General features: G+C 36.4%; 3 protein-coding genes and 2 long non-coding RNA genes across 5 annotated transcripts; 3 read left to right on the top strand and 2 right to left on the bottom strand.

The window, feature by feature from the left end:
• The first annotated feature begins 2792 nt into the window (after positions 1-2792).
• LOC138402327 (uncharacterized) lies at positions 2793-3929 on the top strand. The gene is made up of 2 exons (XR_011236733.1): positions 2793-2932; positions 3735-3929. It is a non-coding gene; the product is annotated as an uncharacterized lncRNA (long non-coding RNA).
• mRpL20 (mitochondrial ribosomal protein L20) lies at positions 3882-4686 on the bottom strand. Its single transcript, XM_069498555.1, has 2 exons — positions 4494-4686; positions 3882-4412 (listed from the first exon to the last, which is right to left on the bottom strand). The coding sequence occupies exon 2, from the start codon at positions 4404-4406 to the stop codon at positions 3930-3932; it is 477 nt and encodes a 158-aa protein (XP_069354656.1). The 5' UTR covers positions 4407-4412; positions 4494-4686; the 3' UTR covers positions 3882-3929.
• Positions 4687-5530: 844 nt separating this feature from the next.
• On the top strand, positions 5531-10322 carry LOC138402416 (uncharacterized). Its single transcript, XR_011236788.1, has 4 exons — positions 5531-6558; positions 7492-7582; positions 9102-9245; positions 10191-10322. It is a non-coding gene; the product is annotated as an uncharacterized lncRNA (long non-coding RNA).
• A 365-nt stretch (positions 10323-10687) lies between these two features.
• Positions 10688-13716, top strand: LOC117982255 (gastrula zinc finger protein XlCGF57.1-like). Its single transcript, XM_034968578.2, has 4 exons — positions 10688-11152; positions 11260-11589; positions 11684-11738; positions 12263-13716. The coding sequence occupies exons 2-4, from the start codon at positions 11317-11319 to the stop codon at positions 13165-13167; spliced, it is 1233 nt and encodes a 410-aa protein (XP_034824469.2). The 5' UTR covers positions 10688-11152; positions 11260-11316; the 3' UTR covers positions 13168-13716.
• A 675-nt stretch (positions 13717-14391) lies between these two features.
• On the bottom strand, positions 14392-20305 carry Tsp33B (Tetraspanin 33B). The gene is made up of 6 exons (XM_034968575.2): positions 20133-20305; positions 17135-17261; positions 15927-16140; positions 15517-15650; positions 14911-15064; positions 14392-14653 (listed from the first exon to the last, which is right to left on the bottom strand). The coding sequence occupies exons 1-6, from the start codon at positions 20233-20235 to the stop codon at positions 14465-14467; spliced, it is 921 nt and encodes a 306-aa protein (XP_034824466.1). The 5' UTR covers positions 20236-20305; the 3' UTR covers positions 14392-14464.
• Positions 20306-20536: the final 231 nt, after the last annotated feature.

The raw sequence follows: 20536 nt of genomic DNA on the forward strand, positions 1-20536 counted from the left end.
CATTCTAATGTATCTAAATTAAGTCTTGGCATTAAGCTAGAATAACTAAGCATTATTAGCCATCATTCTGTATTAAGCGACCCCGGTAAAAGTTACATTAAAAACAATTTTGCCTAACATCTAGCAAATTTCATTTATAACACCTCATATGCATTACAAGGGAGTCGACGGCTAGCTTCTATTCTTTACTAGGTAGATAGATCAAGTAAAGTAAATTAAAATTATTTTTTTTTCCTCTAATCTTTGTAAGGTGGTAGATTATTCCGTATCCGGGTATATTTCTATTCCGCACGATTTACCACCCTTACAATACCCATATGACGTTTTGTTGGTCTCACGAACCAAGATAGTACTCTACAAATCTGCTATCTCCTTCTAAAGATCGATGTACATTACTTTCGGCCGCATAATGTAGTCTGGATGTATTTGAAAATTTGAAAATGTTTTGGTGGATCATAATATTGTATGCGCGATGTATGCGCGGGGCTACACTACAACTGCTTATACCTACCTACTAAGTACTAACCTACCTACCGAATTATTAACATAATATACCTACCTATAAGGGGGTAAGGGAGCGCAGCGCACATCCACCCAAGCAGCGCTTCAATAGTCAACCTCACCTGCCCGCGGTACCCCCTGCTCTCAGAACAAGGACTATAAAGAAGTAGCCCTATTGTGACACTCACTGTTAGAGCGAGATAGCTAAATGCATTTAAGCTCTTATTAGAACGTGACAAAATGATTATTTTTTGTCCTTATCACCGTGGCCACTTTTTTTTGTTTGCCAAAATGTATTTGTACGTGTGATTTTGCCAAACAACGTGAAGTGAGGACTCAAGTATTGTAAATAAATAATTAATTCATTTTGTTGTTTTTTAAGTTATTGTGGAATGGTGGGTTGCAGTATGCTAGGCTACAATAGCCGAAGCGAACGTAAAATAGACGGAATAACATTTCACAAGTAAATACCTCTGCTTGAGCGAGAGGGACTGAGGGGGCCACGCTTGTTGCATATCTGGACATATCTGTGCTTTCGGGTCACGGGTTTACGCGTTTGACAAGTCTCTTGATGTGATTCTTATGCCCTGTTTATCAAACATTACAAGTCTACAAGCTCACAAGTTACAAGTTACAAGAACTTTTTACAAACTCTTGTAAATTATGTTTATCAAATAATTTCACAAGACTTGTAGGATTTTACAAGACTTGTAGAACTTGTATTTTTAATTTATACACTTTATTTTTGCTAAATTACAAAATAATTTTTCAACCGTAATAAATGTCGATAAAATAGAAATTACGGTACCATAACTAGTCAAGTTATTGTTAAAAATAAAACTTTTTTTCAAATTATTTAATTTTGTGTTAAATAACCTATTTGTAAAACCTATTGCTTCTTATTTTATTTACCTACCTACTTTTATTTATTCTATTTCGGTACCTACACCAACAGGAAGTACCTATACCATACATTATTTTTCATGAATTAAGATTAGAATTAAAATTTGGAAAAATAGATAGACTTTAAAAATTTTCGCTATTCGAATTACTTACATCGCAAAAAATGGCAAAAATCTGATGCGAAAGTTACAATTATTCTTCAATTAAGTAATTCGTGACAAAAAAGATATTTTATTTGGCGCATTTACTGATAAATTATCTAAAGACCAAAAAATAGCAGAGTGGAAAGAGATACTATTGCTATGTCAGTCGCTTGGACTTGTATCTGCCAAAAAAGATTATGCCAGCATACTCGTATGTACATGAGACACGTTTTGGTCAAATTTAAGAAGAGCAACATTGATAAGTTTAATAAAATTACACCTTTGAATTATTTTATAGTTATTTTACCTATTTACTACTAGGTACTAGATAATTTAATTATTCTTTTATACAATATCATACTTGCATACAACTTGTAAAATAAATTAAGAGTCAACAGAGGCTCTCCAACTTTTTCGTTACAAGTTACAAGCTACAAGCTACAAAGGCATTTTTGATGAACAAAACCACAAATACAAGTGTGAAAAACACTTGTATTACAAGTGATATTACTCGTAGCTTGTAGTTTACAAGTGTAGTTTTGATAAACGCATTCTTGTAAAAATGCACAAATTTACAAGAGAAACGCTTGAAATACAAGACTTGTAACGTTTGATAAACAGGGCACTGGTCTGAGCACTGTAGACGTAGATAGAGTAATAAAGGTAGATGCAAGAACGTTTGCTTTCTCATTCGCACTAAAAAGAGAGCACAGATAAAGTTACTAATGTGACAAACAGAGATGCAGCTAACCTATTTTTTGTCCCTTATCGTGTAACTGGTTTTTTTCAAGAATACATGTACATCTTACATACAAGAAGTTGCAAAACAAACTTTGAGAATTCGTGGCGTAATTGTATTTCTCATGAGTTATTTACTTGATATCACATAAAAAACGTTTAATACAAATATTGTTGATCGGTTAATACAAATATTTGACTACTAAACAATCATCGTTACGTCGTGCTATCGCTATCTCATACACGGTTACATAGTACTTACATTTACCTATTATTCTATCTACGACTGTAGATGTATTTTTTGTTTTAATTTATTTTACGGCCCTGGATATCAGTTCTTTAAGGCCTTGTAGATGTATAGGTAAAGATAGGTAGGTATCACAATATGTATGTATATGAATAACCAAGATGTCCCTGACTCGGCACACTTTGACATTGACACTGACAAGTGACACGGGGTCCCTCAGTGATTTTAAGATTTTAAATATCATACTTTTACCTTTTTATTTAAGATCAATTTAATGTATGTAATAATATGCGTAATATTATATTAGAATTAAAATTCTTGTAATTACATTGTTAAAATAATGTCGTCGACCACCTCAAAAATTGTTTTAGTGTTATCTTGCGCTGGAACAATAGGAATTGTAAGTTATGTCCACATAAAACAACAAACAGATAGGTATTTATTTTAATAATTGTATTAATAACTAGCTTAAGTCCTCCTCGTGGATTTAGGGTTTTAAGATCCTGTTGGAATTTTCTGAAAATCCTTTCAATAGTGAGTGTCTTTGAGACAGTATCTACTTGCAAAATCTCCAGTTTCTAGACCTAACGCATTGTAAGCGAGTACCGTTTCATATAATATAGGTAACTAAGTACCTACCTAATGACTAAAGTTACTCAATAAGTACTTACCTGCACGATTTTATCCAATATTAGGTAGGTAACTGATTTAATTTGTTTTTCAATATTAAAAAGGTAAAGTTGTGATGGTTTTCCTAGTTCACATATTTTAGCCTGAGTCATGACATATTTTTTAAACTATCTTTTGTGTCAGTCAGTTTGAAAAAAACTGGATTCTATTAAATTTACCTACCTTTGAAAATAATTTGCAAAACTCAAAGAAAGGATAATTATTTTTAAAAGAATATTAGGTAATAGAATTGAGTTTTTTTCTGAAACATGTTTACCAAAGGCTGAACTGGTTTGAAATTAATTTAGAGTTCCCACTACCCAGGATATCCCACTCGCTAAAGCATTTATTTCATAGTTTTCCACTGAACAAATTAGGTATCTGTTCTAAATAATGTTCTAGAATGTGGGTCCCACTGAGTTTAGGGTCACAATAACTAATACTTAGTAAAAGCATAATATTATGCACTTCAAATAATATTTGATTAGATTAAATATTATATTACATAGTTAATAATAATTGATTCTTTTTAGAGAAAAAATGCATGAAGGAGTAATCAGAGATAAGGAAAGGCAACAGAGAAGAAAAATTGAAAATCTGTACATACTGGAAAAGCAGAATGAATTGACAAAAAAGCTTAAGAAAGACTTGGAGAACTCATAAGAATAATAAATTGTAAACATTGCTAAAACTATTTATTATAATTTATTAAAATAGTATTAAAAGAATTATTTATTTTCTTTAAGCCAATCATCTAAAATAACATTGCTAAGGTCCAAGTGTTTTCCTGTAGGTGCCTTCTTGTCAGTTCCATCAAAAAATCCATCAAGGTACAGTTTTTGACTGGCAACTGCAGCTAAACTTTCAAATGTCTTCGGTTCCCAAGCAGCTAAGTCAGACAATGACTTCCGGTCTAACATGACATTGGCACGTTCCAAACCCTCTCTCAAAGAAAATGCTGTAATATTATGTTGTTCACATGCTGCTGTTATACGGGTGTCCCAAAGATCTTTCATATCTTGTTTTTTTAATCGCCGAGCTTTCGTAGTATATACTAAAGCACGATGCACGTTGCGGATTGCCACTGAATAACAATTTCTGCGACGGCCAAGAAAATGTGCAGCTAACCTAAAAATTTTCCTCTTCCTCCAAAACTCATCTGGTCCACGGGCTCTTATTAGATTGACAACAGTTAGGAACACCATAGTCACCTGCAAAAAGCCATTTTTTTGTTAATTATATTAGTAGGTATATTCATTATAGTAATGATACAACTATTTAAATATACATACACCTGTGTTGTGACGGTTCTTTGCGGTTACAGTAATTAAACAAAATGTAAATTGTAACCGCTGTTAGTTTATAACCCAGATAACTAAATCAATAATAAAATCCGACGGCATAAACCATTGTTTTTTGAAATCGGGCGTCGCAAATCACAATTCGCATGCAAGATATTATTGTGGCAAATGACAATCAGTATTGCCAACTGCTTTCCAAAAAAAAAAAAATGCTCTATGCTTTTTGCACTTGAGTGACATTGACAGTGGGGCATAGCTGGTCACTATTTTCACCGATGGAGCGACGTTGCCAGACTTTTATGAGCTATCGCTTTTACACGAATGGAGGTTCCCTGAAAAAGACTGAGATAACAATACCTCTTTGACACATAGATGTACAAGAGCGGCAACACGTTATGGTTACCTCTATGTATACTATCTCTATGTGTAGAACCCACCGACCTGTACCCGTAGTACAAGATTTTACGTCTCACCAAACGAAACCAAATTCGAGAGTCGAAATACTTCCGCGTTACAGTAAACTAGATCTTAAATACCTTGTTTTAAAGCTCAAGTTTGTCTACACTTCTACAGCCAGCGCTCCAAGCGGAAACATTGCGAAATTAAAATCAGTGGCATTGAATATTTGACTTCAATTCAAGGCTGTTTAGGTCCATTTTACTGTAACGCGGAAGTATTTCGACTCTCGAATTTGGTTTCGTTTGGTGAAACGTAAAATCTTGTACTACGGGTACAGAAATAAAAGATAAAAGGTAGAATCATAGAGATAGTATACAATATAACCACTGTAGAACAAATAGTGCCATGCTGTGCAGATTAGTATATTATCTATGCTGTGCAGTTTTGAGTGTGCTGCCATCAGCCCTGTCAACTGAGGGCCATAAAAGATGCATCAGTCCATTTCTTTCGCACTTTCTATTCCTCTTTCGAAATCCACAGGACTATCTCGCTCCACTCACACAGTATTAAAGACACATGTACATACAGCACACTATGATATTTTTTGCTCAAATCTTATTGGTCGGTGATTAGATCCAATCGGCTTTCATTACATAGAATTTCGAAATAAAAACATGTCGGTTTTGAGAGATTTTATAACCTAACCTAAAAAACTCAATTTTTCTCCTTAATCCATTGCAAAGAGTATTAAACCTTGAAGTGTGCTGCAGTTATAACAGGATATTCGTTTTATATTTCTATTTTCAGTTTTTTATGTTTTTGTTTTAATTGAGAGATATAGTGGATGTGCTCTTTAAACTTGCCTGCCTAATTTAGGCTTAGTAATAATTGTTAGTGTTTCTAAATACCTAGTATCCTTTTTATCTGATATGAGGCAGTGTAGTGTACCTAAGTGTAAAAGCACCCTACATTTACACGCCGTACTTTTTACCGACACAACTAGATGGAAAGCATGGTTGATTAACTGTACGTATTTGCGTAAGTACTCCCTTAGGCAATTAAAAAATGTCAGGATTTGCGAATCCCATTTCTTACCTCGGTATATCGTAAATAATAGATTGACAAAAGATTCAATTCCCACGCTGAATTTGCATATTACACAGTCTTCTAAAAACCCTGGTATAGTACATTTTAAAATTGACAAATTTCTAGAGATATCCCCTTTACAGACTGGTAAACCCCTCGATGTTAACATAGTCGATATCCCATCGACTTCACAAACAGACAAACAAAGTAGGAATGAGCAAGCTTCTGTTATTTCAAGTCCTATAGATTTAGTAAATCCCTTGCCAAATATCCCGATTCCTGACAAACAGAAGTCACCAGATTTAATTCAGCACTCTATTTTAGAGCCAACAACTTCTATTACTCATTACTCTCAACCACTGAATCATAAATATATCATATATATGATGTCCCACATTTACTCAAATGTTTCCACAATAATTTTCAGAAGAAGGACTTGCTCATCGGGAGTCAGCGTGCTCAGTGGGACTACATCGAGAAGCTGTTTGCTGTTGATGGTGTGGCAGGTGTTGGATGGTCTACCAAATTAACAGACAAGCATGTGAAACCAAATTGATATGACAAGTTGAAGGCAAGTAACTGAACATTTGTTTTGTAACAATAGCTTTGTGATAATGTCCTTGCCATGGAAAAAATCCAATAAAACTATGGTGCGCAGACCTTAGTTATTGGTACTAAAACTTCTTGTTTTCGTGGTGTCTATGTTATCACGTTTTTGAAAGCACTGTCTCTGAAACTATGGGTTGTAGACCTTGTTGTTGGTCAATTTTAAGTTTCAGCGTACAAAAATCTCATCACGTGATCACATAGACACCATAAAAACAAGAATTACCAATAACCAGGGTCGGCGCCCAATAGTGACGAAGATAATTATGAGCATACTAGGTGATGCCAGCGACTGCGTGGATTTTCATTTTTCAAAATCCCGCGGGAACTCTTTGATTTTCCGGGATAAAAAGCAGCCTATATGTTAATTCAGGGTATAATCTATCTCCATTCCAAATCCGTTCAGCTGTTTTTGTGTGATTGAGTAACAAACATCCAAACATCCACACTTTCACATCCATACTAATATTATAAATGTGAAAGTGTGTCTGTCTGTCTGTCTGCTAGCTTTTCACGGCTCAACCGTTCAACCGATTTCACGAAATTTGGTACAGAGATAGCTTGCATCCCGGGGAAGGACATAGGCTACTTTTTATCCCGGAAAATTGAAGAGTTTCCACAGGATTCTTAAACACCTAAATCCACGCGTACGAAGTCGCGGGCATCGGCTAGTTTATAATATTAACATTAGGATTAGGATAATTAGGTTTAGGATAGTATAATTATGAGCATAAAAGATAATTTTTTGAATAAAAATTTGAATCCTAATGAATTTCCAAACTACTCATTTAAATTCTTTAATTATATTTTAAACCCAATGTCTACTTTAAATCTAAATTGCATTATCAAATTTAGTTTATTAACATAATTATCTATAAAAAATAACCATGCATTACAGGTGAAACTTGCTGCGCAAGTCTTCAGCAGAGATGTGGCCCACAGCTTAAGAATACAGATGAACACTTATCGTCAATTACAACTGGAACATGGTTATTGTCTATTCTAAATAAAGTTTTTATATTTTGATAAATTTGATTGATTTTTTTTTGAAAAACTAAATTTCTTAATAAATTATTAGTAGGATTACCGATAAATACTGAAAATCGGTAATTAATAGCAAAACCGTTAAAATCTGTAAAAAGGACATCACTAAAAAGTTACGGTTTTCCTGCTGTCACGCCATCCCTAATTTACGACAATCCGGGCATATAATTGCTATATATTATATAAAGTTAGAAAGAGATGGTCCTGTGGATTCTCATAGTAAAAACCAATAAAATGTGAGACAGACGATCACTACAACAATGACAATTTGTTATATAAATTCCTTGCCTCCCACTTCCCCTTACTACTGAAACAAACATCGTCTATGGAGTTGGTGGTCTGTATCCTATATGTTATTGGTCTGTGGCTGCCATGCCAGGCATCTGCCAGGAAATAAAAAAATGGTAGGTACCAGGCCCTGTCAACTGAGGGCCATAAAAGATGCATCAGTCCATTTCTTTCGCACTTTCTATTCCTCTTTCGAAATCCACAGGACTATCTCGCTCCACTCACACAGTATTAAAGGCACATGTACATACAGCACACTATGATATTTTTTGCTCAAATCTTATTGGTCGGTGATTAGATCCAATCGGCTTTCATTACATAGAATTTCGAAATAAAAACATGTCGGTTTTGAGAGATTTTATAACCTAACCTAAAAAACTCAATTTTTCTCCTTAATCCATTGCGAGAGTTTAAACCTTGAAGTGTGCTGCAGTTATAACAGGATATTCGTTTTATATTTCTATTTTCAGTTTTTTATGTTTTTGTTTTAATTGAGAGATATAGTGGATGTGCTCTTTAAACTTGCCTGCCTAATTTAGGCTTAGTAATAATTGTTAGTGTTTCTAAATACCTAGTATCCTTTTTATCTGATATGAGGCAGTGTAGTGTACCTAAGTGTAAAAGCACCCTACATTTACACGCCGTACTTTTTACCGATACAACTAGATGGAAAGCATGGTTGATTAACTGTACGTATTTGCGTAAGTACTCCCTTAGGCAATTAAAAAATGTCAGGATTTGCGAATCCCATTTCTTACCTCGGTATATCGTAAATAATAGATTGACAAAAGATTCAATTCCCACACTGAATTTGCATATTACACAGTCTTCTAAAAACCCTGGTATAGTACATTTTAAAATTGACAAATTTCTAGAGATATCCCCTTTACAGACTGGTAAACCCCTCGATGTTAACATAGTCGATATCCCATCGACTTCACAAACAGACAAACAAAGTAGGAATGAGCAAGCTTCTGTTAATTCAAGTCCTATAGATTTAGTAAATCCCTTGCCAAATATCCCGATTCCTGACAAACAGAAGTCACCAGATTTAATTCAGCACTCTATTTTAGAGCCAACAACTTCTATTACTCATTACTCTCAACCACTGAATCATAAATATATCATATATATGATGTCCCACATTTACTCAAATGTTTCCACAATAATTTTCAGAAGAAGGACTTGCTCATCGGGAGTCAGCGTGCTCAGTGGGACTACATCGAGAAGCTGTTTGCTGTTGATGGTGTGGCAGGTGTTGGATGGTCTACCAAATTAACAGACAAGCATGTGAAACCAAATTGATATGACAAGTTGAAGGCAAGTAACTGAACATTTGTTTTGTAACAATAGCTTTGTGATAATGTCCTTGCCATGGAAAAAATCCAATAAAACTATGGTGCGCAGACCTTAGTTATTGGTACTAAAACTTCTTGTTTTCGTGGTGTCTATGTTATCACGTTTTTGAAAGCACTGTCTCTGAAACTATGGGTTGTAGACCTTGTTGTTGGTCAATTTTAAGTTTCAGCGTACAAAAATCTCATCACGTGATCACATAGACACCATAAAAACAAGAAGTACCAATAACCAGGGTCGGCGCCCAATAGTGACGAAGATAATTATGAGCATACTAGGTGATGCCAGCGACTGCGTGGATTTTCATTTTTCAAAATCCCGCGGGAACTCTTTGATTTTCCGGGATAAAAAGCAGCCTATATGTTAATTCAGGGTATAATCTATCTCCATTCCAAATTTCATCCAAATCCGTTCAGCTGTTTTTGTGTGATTGAGTAACAAACATCCAAACATCCACACTTTCACATCCATACTAATATTATAAATGTGAAAGTGTGTCTGTCTGTCTGTCTGCTAGCTTTTCACGGCTCAACCGTTCAACCGATTTGACGAAATTTGGTACAGAGATAGCTCGCATCCCGGGGAAGGACATAGGCTACTTTTTATCCCGGAAAATTGAAGAGTTTCCACAGGATTCTTAAACACCTAAATCCACGCGTACGAAGTCGCGGGCATCGGCTAGTTTATAATATTAACATTAAGATTAGGATAATTAGGTTTAGGATAGTATAATTATGAGCATAAAAGATAATTTTTTGAATAAAAATTTGAATCCTAATGAATTTCCAAACTACTCATTTAAATTCTTTAATTATATTTTAAACCCAATGTCTACTTTAAATCTAAATTGCATTATCAAATTTAGTTTATTAACATAATTATCTATAAAAAAATAACCATGCATTACAGGTGAAACTTGCTGCGCAAGTCTTCAGCAGAGATGTGGCCCACAGCTTAAGAATACAGATGAACACTTATCGTCAATTACAACTGGAACATGGTTATTGTCTATTCTAAATAAAGTTTTTATATTTTGATAAATTTGATTGATTTTTTTTTGAAAAACTAAATTTCTAAATAAATTATTAGTAGGATTACCGATAAATACTGAAAATCGGTAATTAATAGCAAAACCGTTAAAATCTGTAAAAAGGACATCACTAAAAAGTTACGGTTTTCCTGCTGTCACGTCGTCCCTAATTTACGACAATCCGGGCATATAATTGCTATATATTATATAAAGTTAGAAAGAGATGGTCCTGTGGATTCTCATAGTAAAAACCAATAAAATGTGAGACAGACGATCACTACAACAATGACAATTTGTTATATAAATTCCTTGCCTCCCACTTCCCCTTACTACTGAAACAAACATCGTCTATGGAGTTGGTGGTCTGTATCCTATATGTTATTGGTCTGTGGTAGGTACGGTTTACGGCATGTTTACGGAATTATGGGAATATAATATTATTGAAAATGCAGTACCAAGTTTTATCATCTTCTCTTCACCACCACAACTATGAGAGCCTTGTCGCACTGTAGGCAATTTTATTTTAAAATTCGAAATCGAATGATTCGAGCTTATGTAGGTACCTACCTACTTTGCAAATTGCATCAAATAAATTTTGCATTGGACTTTTCTGTTTGTTTTTGTAAATTAATATGATTGTTTTTGTAAATTAATATGATAACATTGGTGGCACTGGCACCCGATTAAATTACTACTTAGGTAGTACTTGTTAGTTAATAGCTCGGTTCTCTTCGGTCCGGTCTCCTCTCAATAAGTATTTTATAATGTTCGTCCCCAAAGACTACAGGATGACTACAGGGCATAAAGGGAGTCCCGGTGTTAGCCGATAAGCAGGACTTTGGTAGGTACAGCTTTACGTACTTACCTATTTATTGATTGTAGTCAGCCTTTGAAGGCATAATACCTACTTCTGTAATACTTCTAATGTGTGCTCATTTGATCTTACAGGGTCAAGCAAGCTAGCAAATAAAGCACCTCAAGTAAGAAGCTGAACAAAACACTAAAATGGAGGAACAACTCTTAGTTCCTAAGGAGGAAATGTTTGAAGAGCTAGAGATTACTTTTGAACCTAACTGGGAAGATAACAAGGAATTTATTTTGCCCATAGTAGAGTCAACCAGCACTAGACCACGCATAGACCAACAAATTGTCAGCATAATATGTAAGCCAATCAAAACTGAAACAATTTTAAGCAATGAAATTGTCGAGTTACAGCAAGCAATCAAAGCATCTGAAGACAAAGAGGTGTCTGCAGGATGTCCGAGGACAGAGATTAAAGTGTGTTGCCTTTATGTTATGTTCAAAATATGCTGTAACTTAATAGGAGTGGTGTGGTGGGTCACACCTAATATTTTGTTTATTTTGTTTTCAGCTGGAGCATTATCAAGCTGACGCAAGTTTGCCCACAGATGGTTCTCAAACACTCGGTAAGTGAATATTATAACAAAGTTAAATTCGTAGACTGTCCCAGCTGCACGTGGCAAGCTGTGGATTTAAATATCGTATTAGACTTGTGTCAATGTTCATATTATAAGCTCCGCTGATGGCAATTATTTAGCAGACAAGGAGCCACATGGTAAAATTAAATAAAAGCTGTTGTTCAATTTTTGTATACTGTTGGATATTGTAACTAAAAATTCAAAACTTCTGCATTATACATCATCAGTTTATTTAAAAAAATTATAGGTACTTAATCATTTGTTGAGCAAACCTTTATACACTGCTATATATTATGCAAAGTTTAAATGGTGCTGCGTTGTCGAGTTTAATTTTTTGGGGCACACTAATGATTATGCCCTTGCAATACAAAACTTACCCTCTATTATTATTGGTTGAAGAATAAACCAAACATCCTCCTATAAAATTAATACCTGTAAATGTTGGAAGGGGAGGCCACAGAGTATATCAATATGTAGAACATGAGTCCCTTCCTTTTTTTTTTCTCTTTCAGAAATATGTTTACGGAACAGATGTATGCAGCCTCAACACAGCAAAGCTGCTGACACAAACAACCTGTACTGTTGCGACATATGCGGATTCAAATGTGCAAAGAGAAGTTATTTAGTTTCACACATGAGGTCTCACACTGGAGGCAGGCCATACTCCTGTGACTTATGTCAGGTTAAATTTCGAAAAAAACACCATATAATTGCACATTTAAGGACTCATACTGGAGAAAAACCATATTCCTGTGACTTATGTCAGGCCACTTTTGCACATAAAAGTACTTTAGATGCTCACCGGAGATCTCACACTGGCAAGAAGCCATATGCCTGTGACCTATGTCAAGCTAGATTTCGGGAAAAATACCATTTAACTGGTCATATGAGGACTCATACCGGAGACAAACCATTTTCCTGTGACTTATGTCAGGCCACATTTGCACGTAAAAGTACTTTAGATGCTCACATGAGATCTCACACTGGCACGAAGCCATATTCCTGTGAAATATGTCCGCTTAGATTTCGAGAAAAATACCATGTAGCTCGTCATATGAGAACTCATACGGGAGAGAAACCGTTTTTCTGTGACTTATGCCAGGCCACTTTTGCAAATAAAGGTAATCTAGATGTTCATACGAGGACTCACACAGGCGAAAAACCTTATTCCTGTGACGTATGTCACGCCAAATTTACACAAAAAGGTTCTTTAGATGCTCACACGAGGTCTCACACTGGCGAAAAGCCGTATTCCTGTCACCTATGTCAGGCTAAATTTGCACGAAAAAATAGCTTAAATGCTCATATGAAGAAGACTCACTCTGGACTTGTGCAGAAACCCCTAACTACATCTGTTACCTGTGTAATGCAAAATTTACGGAAAGAAATTAACATTAAGAAAGAAGTTAACAAGTGATTAGGAATCACTGCGGAGAAGTTCTTTCCTTGTGGTATCTGTCGGAGCAAACTTGCGCATCAATCTGACTAGATTTAGTGAGACATGAAAACTAATACAGAGAGGTGTCTGACCTGGTATATGTATATTATGGATGCATGGCTTGTACACAATCTCATAGATTTAAATTGACAGGCCTGAGGACCTTATAGGCAGTGACGGCGACTGCCAACGGCCTCACGCCTAAGGGGACCTTACAAGTTATTAAAAGTTTAGTTATTCGTTATTATTTCCGTACACGTGAGTAGTATTTATCTAGAGTTGCAGAGTTGTCTGCACTTGAGAAGCACGATGAGCTAAGAAAGATTGTATTCAAAAAGCAAAAAATCAAAATCAAAATACTTTTTATTCAATTAAACTTTTCAAGTACTTTGTATTCAGCGGCGTTATCAGTTCTATCTTGGAACAAGTGAAGCTAAAATCCGGAAAGTTCGTCAATTTTTTTTTAATTTGTGTTATGTAGTTTTTGTCATATTTTAATTTGCAATAAAATTCATATACCTATTCATACATTAGTGTATAATTCAGCCATCGTACTGGGACGTTAAATAGTTGTCCCATTGAGTAACAGTGTTACTCAACGGGACAACTATTTTTAAAAATTCCCGTTGAGTCACAGTGTTACACACGGGGGTGAGACTCAACGGGAATAACCCGATTTACTCGCTCATAGCCCAGCGACAAAACTATCTCAACTAAGTACATAATCCGACTCGCTTCTCGTTTACCACCCTCACCAACTTGTTTCTAATTTTTAGCTTAACTCAACTCGAATCGGACTCGCATAGGAAGGGTTCCATAACATCGTAAAAGAAATACTTAACACTTTTTAATTTACATAGCGGCAATTTTGATTTTTTTAGTATTTGTTGTTATAGCGACAATAGAAAACCTACATACTTCAATAATTATTTCAGGTCTCTAACCTATTATAGTTCATGAGATACAGCCCGCTGACAGACAGATGGACGGACAGCGGAGTCTTAGTAATAGGTCCCGTTGGCACCTTTCGGGTCCATACCCGAGAGGTGCCAAACCTAGAAAGCACAGGATTAATTTCAAAAGTTTATTGAAAATAACTATGTATGTTATGTAGGTACAATGACAACAGGTAAATTTAGAAACGCGTCAAACATTGTGAATCGACGAATCAGTGGAAATAATTTGATAAAAAAATTAAACACCTTCAATTATAAAATATAATATAATAGACCAAAAACTCTCCCATGTGTATCCCCTAAGGTGATGAATTCACTTATCAGTTATCATGGTCTTGGTGGTCAATTGAATCAATTTCTTCATATGACGCACTGGACACCTCAAACTTGTCGTTAACCGGCATTATATTTCTAATATTGAATGTCTTTTTGAAGCGATCGCTGCAGTATTTAGAGACAAACGATTTCTTTTTTTTGGGAGAGTTCTTAGAGTATTTTAATAAAAACACCTACAAAAAATATTATTTTATTAACACCTAAATAGGCAGGATACCTACTTAAAAATGCCTTCTTAACGTTTCACCAATCGCATAGTAGGTTTAGGTACCTCATCGGTTTTATAGAATCTGTAGGAGTGGAGTTAGGATCGCCCACCGCGACTTTTGCAGCAATACAGCCCGCAAAAAGATCGCGATACAGGAGCGATATAACATGTTTTTGATATTCCTGGCCAGACTATATATAGGTACTTAAAGCAACAATTTACCTCCAACACTATAATAATGACGAACATAAGAATATGAGCACCCATGAACACTATGATGATACGATGTACCATATTGATACACCCCGCCGTGTTTATAGACTCAGTGCCCAGCTCTTCCAGAAAACTCGATACGCAAGATCCGCTTTTACAGCAACTAAACATAAATAAACACATCAGTATTAATAAGTTATAAGTATAAAGGTAATATGAAGCTGTGATGATGTGTGAGGTCGGGGGCAAGATTCCAGGCACGCACCTCTTAACTTTTCGGAGTTAGGTATGTGCACCTTAAGTAATTACATACCTATCACTAGATTTAGCGGTGAAGGAAACATCGTGAGGAAACCTACATACCTGAGAGTTCTCAAAGGTGTGTGAAGTCTGCTAATCCGCACTTGGCCAGCATGGTAGACTATGGCCAAACACCCCTCTGGGGGGAGACCCGTACTCTGTAGTGAGCCGGCGGCGATGGGTTGATCATGATGATGTAATATGTACCTACCTATGCACGTATTCCTATCGACATTAGTCGTATTTTAATACCCATACTTCTCGACACAATAGGGTATTTATATATTAATATTAATAACAAATTAAACAAGTTACCTCAATGGAACACTATCAGTCTCTTCCTTAGAATCATTTAATGACCTCACATCCCTTGAATTCGGAGGACTCCACTCGTAATCGCGAACTTTGTCATGCCAATCATATTTGAACCAATCTTTATACGAATGCATCTGAAATTGATTTTTGTAGTAACGTTTCAGTTCAGTCATCATGGAAAAGTATCTTGCTTTAACAGGTTCATTCAGATGATTTGATAAAGCTACAGACACATTCATGTGAAGTGGATTGATCGACCGATCGAAGCGCACCTTGAACTTCAGCGCTTTCAGACTTCAGAGCACCATACAGACGCTGGCGTGATTAATGACTTCGATCGCCTGCCACGTCACGACATCAGTCGACACACAACAACACAGTTATGTGTCTGCGCCTTAAGTAATACTTACGCCGCAACATCCTAACGACCACTGGAGGTTATCAATGAAACGCTTATGCTTTGCCGTTGTTCGGTAATTCTTCATGCTTGTAATAATGGGATTCTTAGTGATCTCATAACTATTACAAATACTTTGGACACAGAAAACTACGCCAACTATATTTATAAGTATTATCCAATAGAAACAGAAGCGCAATTGACAGCACACTATTTTAGCTTTTACGCTGGAAGATAAATAAATTTTTATTTCATTTCATACCAAACCCTTCTTACTTTGCACAGACGGAAATTACGTAAGCACATTATTATGTTGTGGTATGTCGTAAGTCAAAACGTGACGCGGCAAGGTGTTCGGAATCAGTACCCTTATTATAAATGCGAAAGTGTGTTTGTTTGTTGGTTTGTCCTTCAATCACGTCGCAACGGATTGACGTGATTTTTTGCATGGGTAGGTATAGTCAAAGACCTGGAGAGTGACATAGGCTACTTTATATCCCGGAAAACCAAAGAATTCCCACGGAATTATTAAAAACCTAAATCCACGCGGACGAAGTCGCGGGCATCATCTAGTAGATTTAATAATTATGACTAAGTAGGTAGTTACGTCCTAATCTGTAGGAGTTCTGCGACGCTTTTCGTTTGTTCGAATGCTGTGCCAGTTTGCGTTACAACATACAAGAAGACAGTAATGTGTCTTTGGTCTTCCGCTTGTCACACAGGAATTCTGTGCCAAGCCTGTAACTATGAGTTTGTATGAAAATATGTAGCCGGGGTACCTACGGAATGCGCGACGCAATATGCAGTGCGAGTTGCGACATCATTTAAATAGTTATTATTACAAAATCCAAGGGAGATCTGGCGCCAAAATCCTGTGTGACTCGTACTTTACTCCCACACTCTTTATGTCATACAAGTATGTAGGTACCTACTACCATCTGGTTTATGTAGCTAATCTTATAAAAAGTCGGTATCACTTCACTACAGTCTACATGTGAGCAGCTACGTAAGTATACCTAAAGTCAGCATACAAGTATCTCTTTGAAATTGAAAGCACTAGGTATAGTTCGCGACAGGTCGACATGGTAATCTGGATAGCGCGGGTGTGCGGGGCGTTCCCCCGCCTTATACCCCGATTGCCATCTCGACCTGTCGCGTACTAATTATCTAATCTCAAAAAATATATTCACGCTTTAAAAGTAAATAAACTGTTTACGCAACTCGATTTCTTCGCCTTTGGCAACAGCATAAATAATATAGAGATTAACCGGCAGCATTATTATCCCTAAGAGAAGTACAAGCGCATTCACCACATCTGTGCCAGTTAATATTAACACGTCGCCGATAACTGAGGATAATCAAATAAGATAATTAGAAGTTTTTTTAATAAAAAAGCGGCCAAGTGCGAGTCAGGCTCGCGCAATGAGGGTCTGTACTACAGTCGTGTTTTTTCGACATTTTGCACGATAATTCAAAAACTATGATGCATAAAAATCTGTTTTAGAATGTACAGGTGAAGACCTTTTATATGATACCCCACTTGATATAGTCACTCACTTCGAAAGTTGAAAATACTAATTATTAGTTCATGACATTTTTTTTTTTTGTGTGATCTAACCCTAAATTCACGGTATACAGATTTTTCCCCAAATGTCAGCTATAAGATCTACCTACCTGCCAAATTTCATGATTCTAGGTCAACGGGAAGTACCCTGTAGATTTCTTGACAGACAGACGGACAGACAGACAACAAAGTGATCCTATAAGGGTTCCGTTTTTCCTTTTCAGGTACGGAACCCTAAAAATGGCGAGCAAACAAGCAGACGGGTCACCTGACGTTAAGTGATTACCGCCGCCCATGAACATTTGCAGAAGGTACCAGAGGAATCACCAATGCGTTGCCGCCCTTTCAGGAATTAGTTGGTCCGCCCCTTGAATATCCCCATGTTGTAATCTAATGGGAACACCGCCGAAGGGAGTTAATTCCACAGTTCGCATGAGCGTGGAAAAAGGGATCTGGCACGAGTTAGAATAAAATACGCTAGCAGGTTACAATTTTTTTAGCATTAGGTATGCTGTCAAATAAGCTGTGATAGCCTAGTGGTTAGGACGTCCGCCTTCTAATCGGAGGTCGGGGGTTCGTTCCCGGGCACGCACCTCTAACTTATCGGAGTAATGTGCGTTTTAACTAATTAAATATCACTTGCTTTAACGGTGAAGGAAAACATCGTGAGGAAACCTGCATACCTGAGAGTTCTTCATGTTCTCAAAGGTGTGTGAAGTCTACCAATCCGCATATGGCCAGCGTGGTAGACTATGGCCAAAACCCTTCTCACTCTGAGAGGAGACCCGTGCTCTGTAGTGATGATGACGCTGTCAAATACACACTTTCAAACTGGTTCCACATTAACTAGGGCAACTGGCCGAAAATAGACCAAATGCCCTCAGTTTACTTATGTACCTACATTGTACATAGTTCAAATTACTAGTGATAGTACAATAAAAAATAATTAAAACCAAAAATCTTAAAGCATGTACCTACCTATATATTTTAAGCAAATAAAGACGTTGGATCTCATGACAATTTGCTCAAATTATATTTTGGGCAGGGCATTTGCTTATAGGTAGGTATAATATAGGTACCTAGGCAAATTATGGCTTAAATTTTATGTTTGCTCGGTTTAATTATTTATTTAACTTCATTTTCGTTAATTTAACGCCAAGTAGGTAGGTAACACGACGCGGGCGAGCGCGGGTGACGTACAGGTGTGCGAGGCGTCCTCCGAATCATACCCCGATTGCCATCTCGACCTGTCGCGGACTGTAGGTATCATTTAATTTACTCGACATTTTAATTTTGGAACTATTTACATAATGTTTGTTATCTCTCAACGTGACCTTAACTTATCGCAACAAGATAAAGTATAAAGCGATTTACTGTAGTACACAACATACACAAATATCATTGTTCCAAATAAATATTGTAATCTAAACGTATTTAAAACAGTAGGTGTACATATGTAGGTACTACGTCTCGTAACTTTTTTATTGCATTACAAGTTAGCCTGAGTGCAATCTCACCTACAGGGTGATTCGCCAACTCAGTTTCCAACACTGAATGATAGCCACCGAGCTCATTTTTAATCCGTTGAAGGTTTTCTACGAACAAATATTTAAACATCACCCAGTGAAGCAGCAATGTAGAACAAACCAACCTCGGTGGCTATCATTTATTGTTACACACTGAGTTAGAGAATCACCTAGCTGGTGGTAAGTGATGATGCACTCTGAGATGAAAGCGGGCTAACTTGAAAGAAGAGGCAGTTTTATTAAATCCATATCCATCATCAGTTTCTAGTTTGTAAACAAGGTTGTAACGGAACCGTAAATTCCTTTGCTTTGCCGGTAAGGTGGCAACTAGCCACGGCCGTAGACTCCCACCAGACAATTTAGGAATCACTAGCCATATTATATGACATGGTAAAGGTAAGGTATTGTTGGTTTGTCCTTCAATCACGTCGCAACGGAGCAACGGATTGACGTGATTTTTTGCACGGTTCAATACCTGGAGAGTGACATAGGCTACTTTTTATCCTGGAAAATCAAAGAGTTCCCTCGGGATTTTCAAAAACCTAAATCCACGCGTACGAAGTCACGGGCATAAGCCAGTTAATTATAAATTCCCAAATTGCCCCTGCCGCGCAGACTCGCGCACCGAGGGTTCCGTACTACAGTCGTATTTTTTCGACATTTTGTACGATAAATCAAAAACTATTATGCATAAAAATAAATAAAAATCTCTTTTAGAATGTACAGGTTAAGCCCTTTCATATGATACCCCACATGGTATTGTTATCTTACTTTGAAAATTGAAAAACTAATTATTTGTTCATGAACATTTTTTCTTTTGGTGCTGTAACCACGAATTCACGGTTTCGGATTCATTCTTTTACTTGTGTTATAAGCCCTACCTACCTATCAAATTTCATGATTCTAGATCAACGGGGAGTGCCCTATACCTAGGTTTTCTTGACAGACACGACGGACAGATGGATAACAAAGTGATCCTATAAGGGTTCCTTTTTCCTTTTGAGGTACGGACCACAAAAAAGGATTTCCAGAAATACCTGAGCTAATTTCGGATGGATCAGCTAACTATTATACTTACTACGTAACTGAATTTTAACCCTCGCCGAGCAATACAAATGTGAAAACATACCACAGAACAGAAGTAAGGACCAACATATCGAAAATATTGATATGAGCCATAATATACAAGCAGCCCATACAAACAATGGGTGGTTCAGCTTTTCGTTAGCCATTGTAGCTGTTTTTGGTAAGGTAAACTTAGTAACTGTTTCCAATTTCCAAGTTTTGCTTTTGTTACTTTATTCCACTATGGTTGCACTTCATTGATATTGATGATAAATAATGACAAGCATGTATAGGCTACCTAAAGTCAAAAAGTTGAGTTATGTGACCATAGAGATAGTATACATCCAAGTATGTGACAGTGTTAAATTAAAAAATTATAACGATCACCTCTAGGCTCTATACCACTAGCCAGTTATACCTATTACACTCTATCCGCGGAAAGAGAAGTATAGCGCTCTCTCTGTTACG

This window comes from Maniola hyperantus, chromosome 5 (genome assembly GCF_902806685.2).
Source record: "Maniola hyperantus chromosome 5, iAphHyp1.2, whole genome shotgun sequence".
NCBI classification, from domain to species: Eukaryota; Metazoa; Arthropoda; class Insecta; order Lepidoptera; family Nymphalidae; genus Maniola; species Maniola hyperantus.

Excerpts from the sequence above, each read along its gene's own strand:
- mRpL20 (XM_069498555.1), bottom strand. The coding sequence starts at position 4,406 with ATGGTGTTCCTAACTGTTGTCAATCTAATAAGAGCCCGTGGACCAGAT.
- LOC117982255 (XM_034968578.2), top strand. The coding sequence starts at position 11,317 with ATGGAGGAACAACTCTTAGTTCCTAAGGAGGAAATGTTTGAAGAGCTA. Across the intron at positions 11,590-11,683 it reads GTCCGAGGACAGAGATTAAA|CTGGAGCATTATCAAGCTGA; the intron begins GTGTGTTGCCTT and ends TTTTGTTTTCAG. Across the intron at positions 11,739-12,262 it reads AGATGGTTCTCAAACACTCG|AAATATGTTTACGGAACAGA; the intron begins GTAAGTGAATAT and ends TTTCTCTTTCAG.
- Tsp33B (XM_034968575.2), bottom strand. The coding sequence starts at position 20,235 with ATGGCTAACGAAAAGCTGAACCACCCATTGTTTGTATGGGCTGCTTGT. Across the intron at positions 16,141-17,134 it reads GCCAAAGGCGAAGAAATCGA|CGTAAAAGCTAAAATAGTGT; the intron begins GTTGCGTAAACA and ends TTTATCTTCCAG. Across the intron at positions 15,651-15,926 it reads GGTCGTTAGGATGTTGCGGC|ATGCATTCGTATAAAGATTG; the intron begins GTAAGTATTACT and ends AATCAATTTCAG.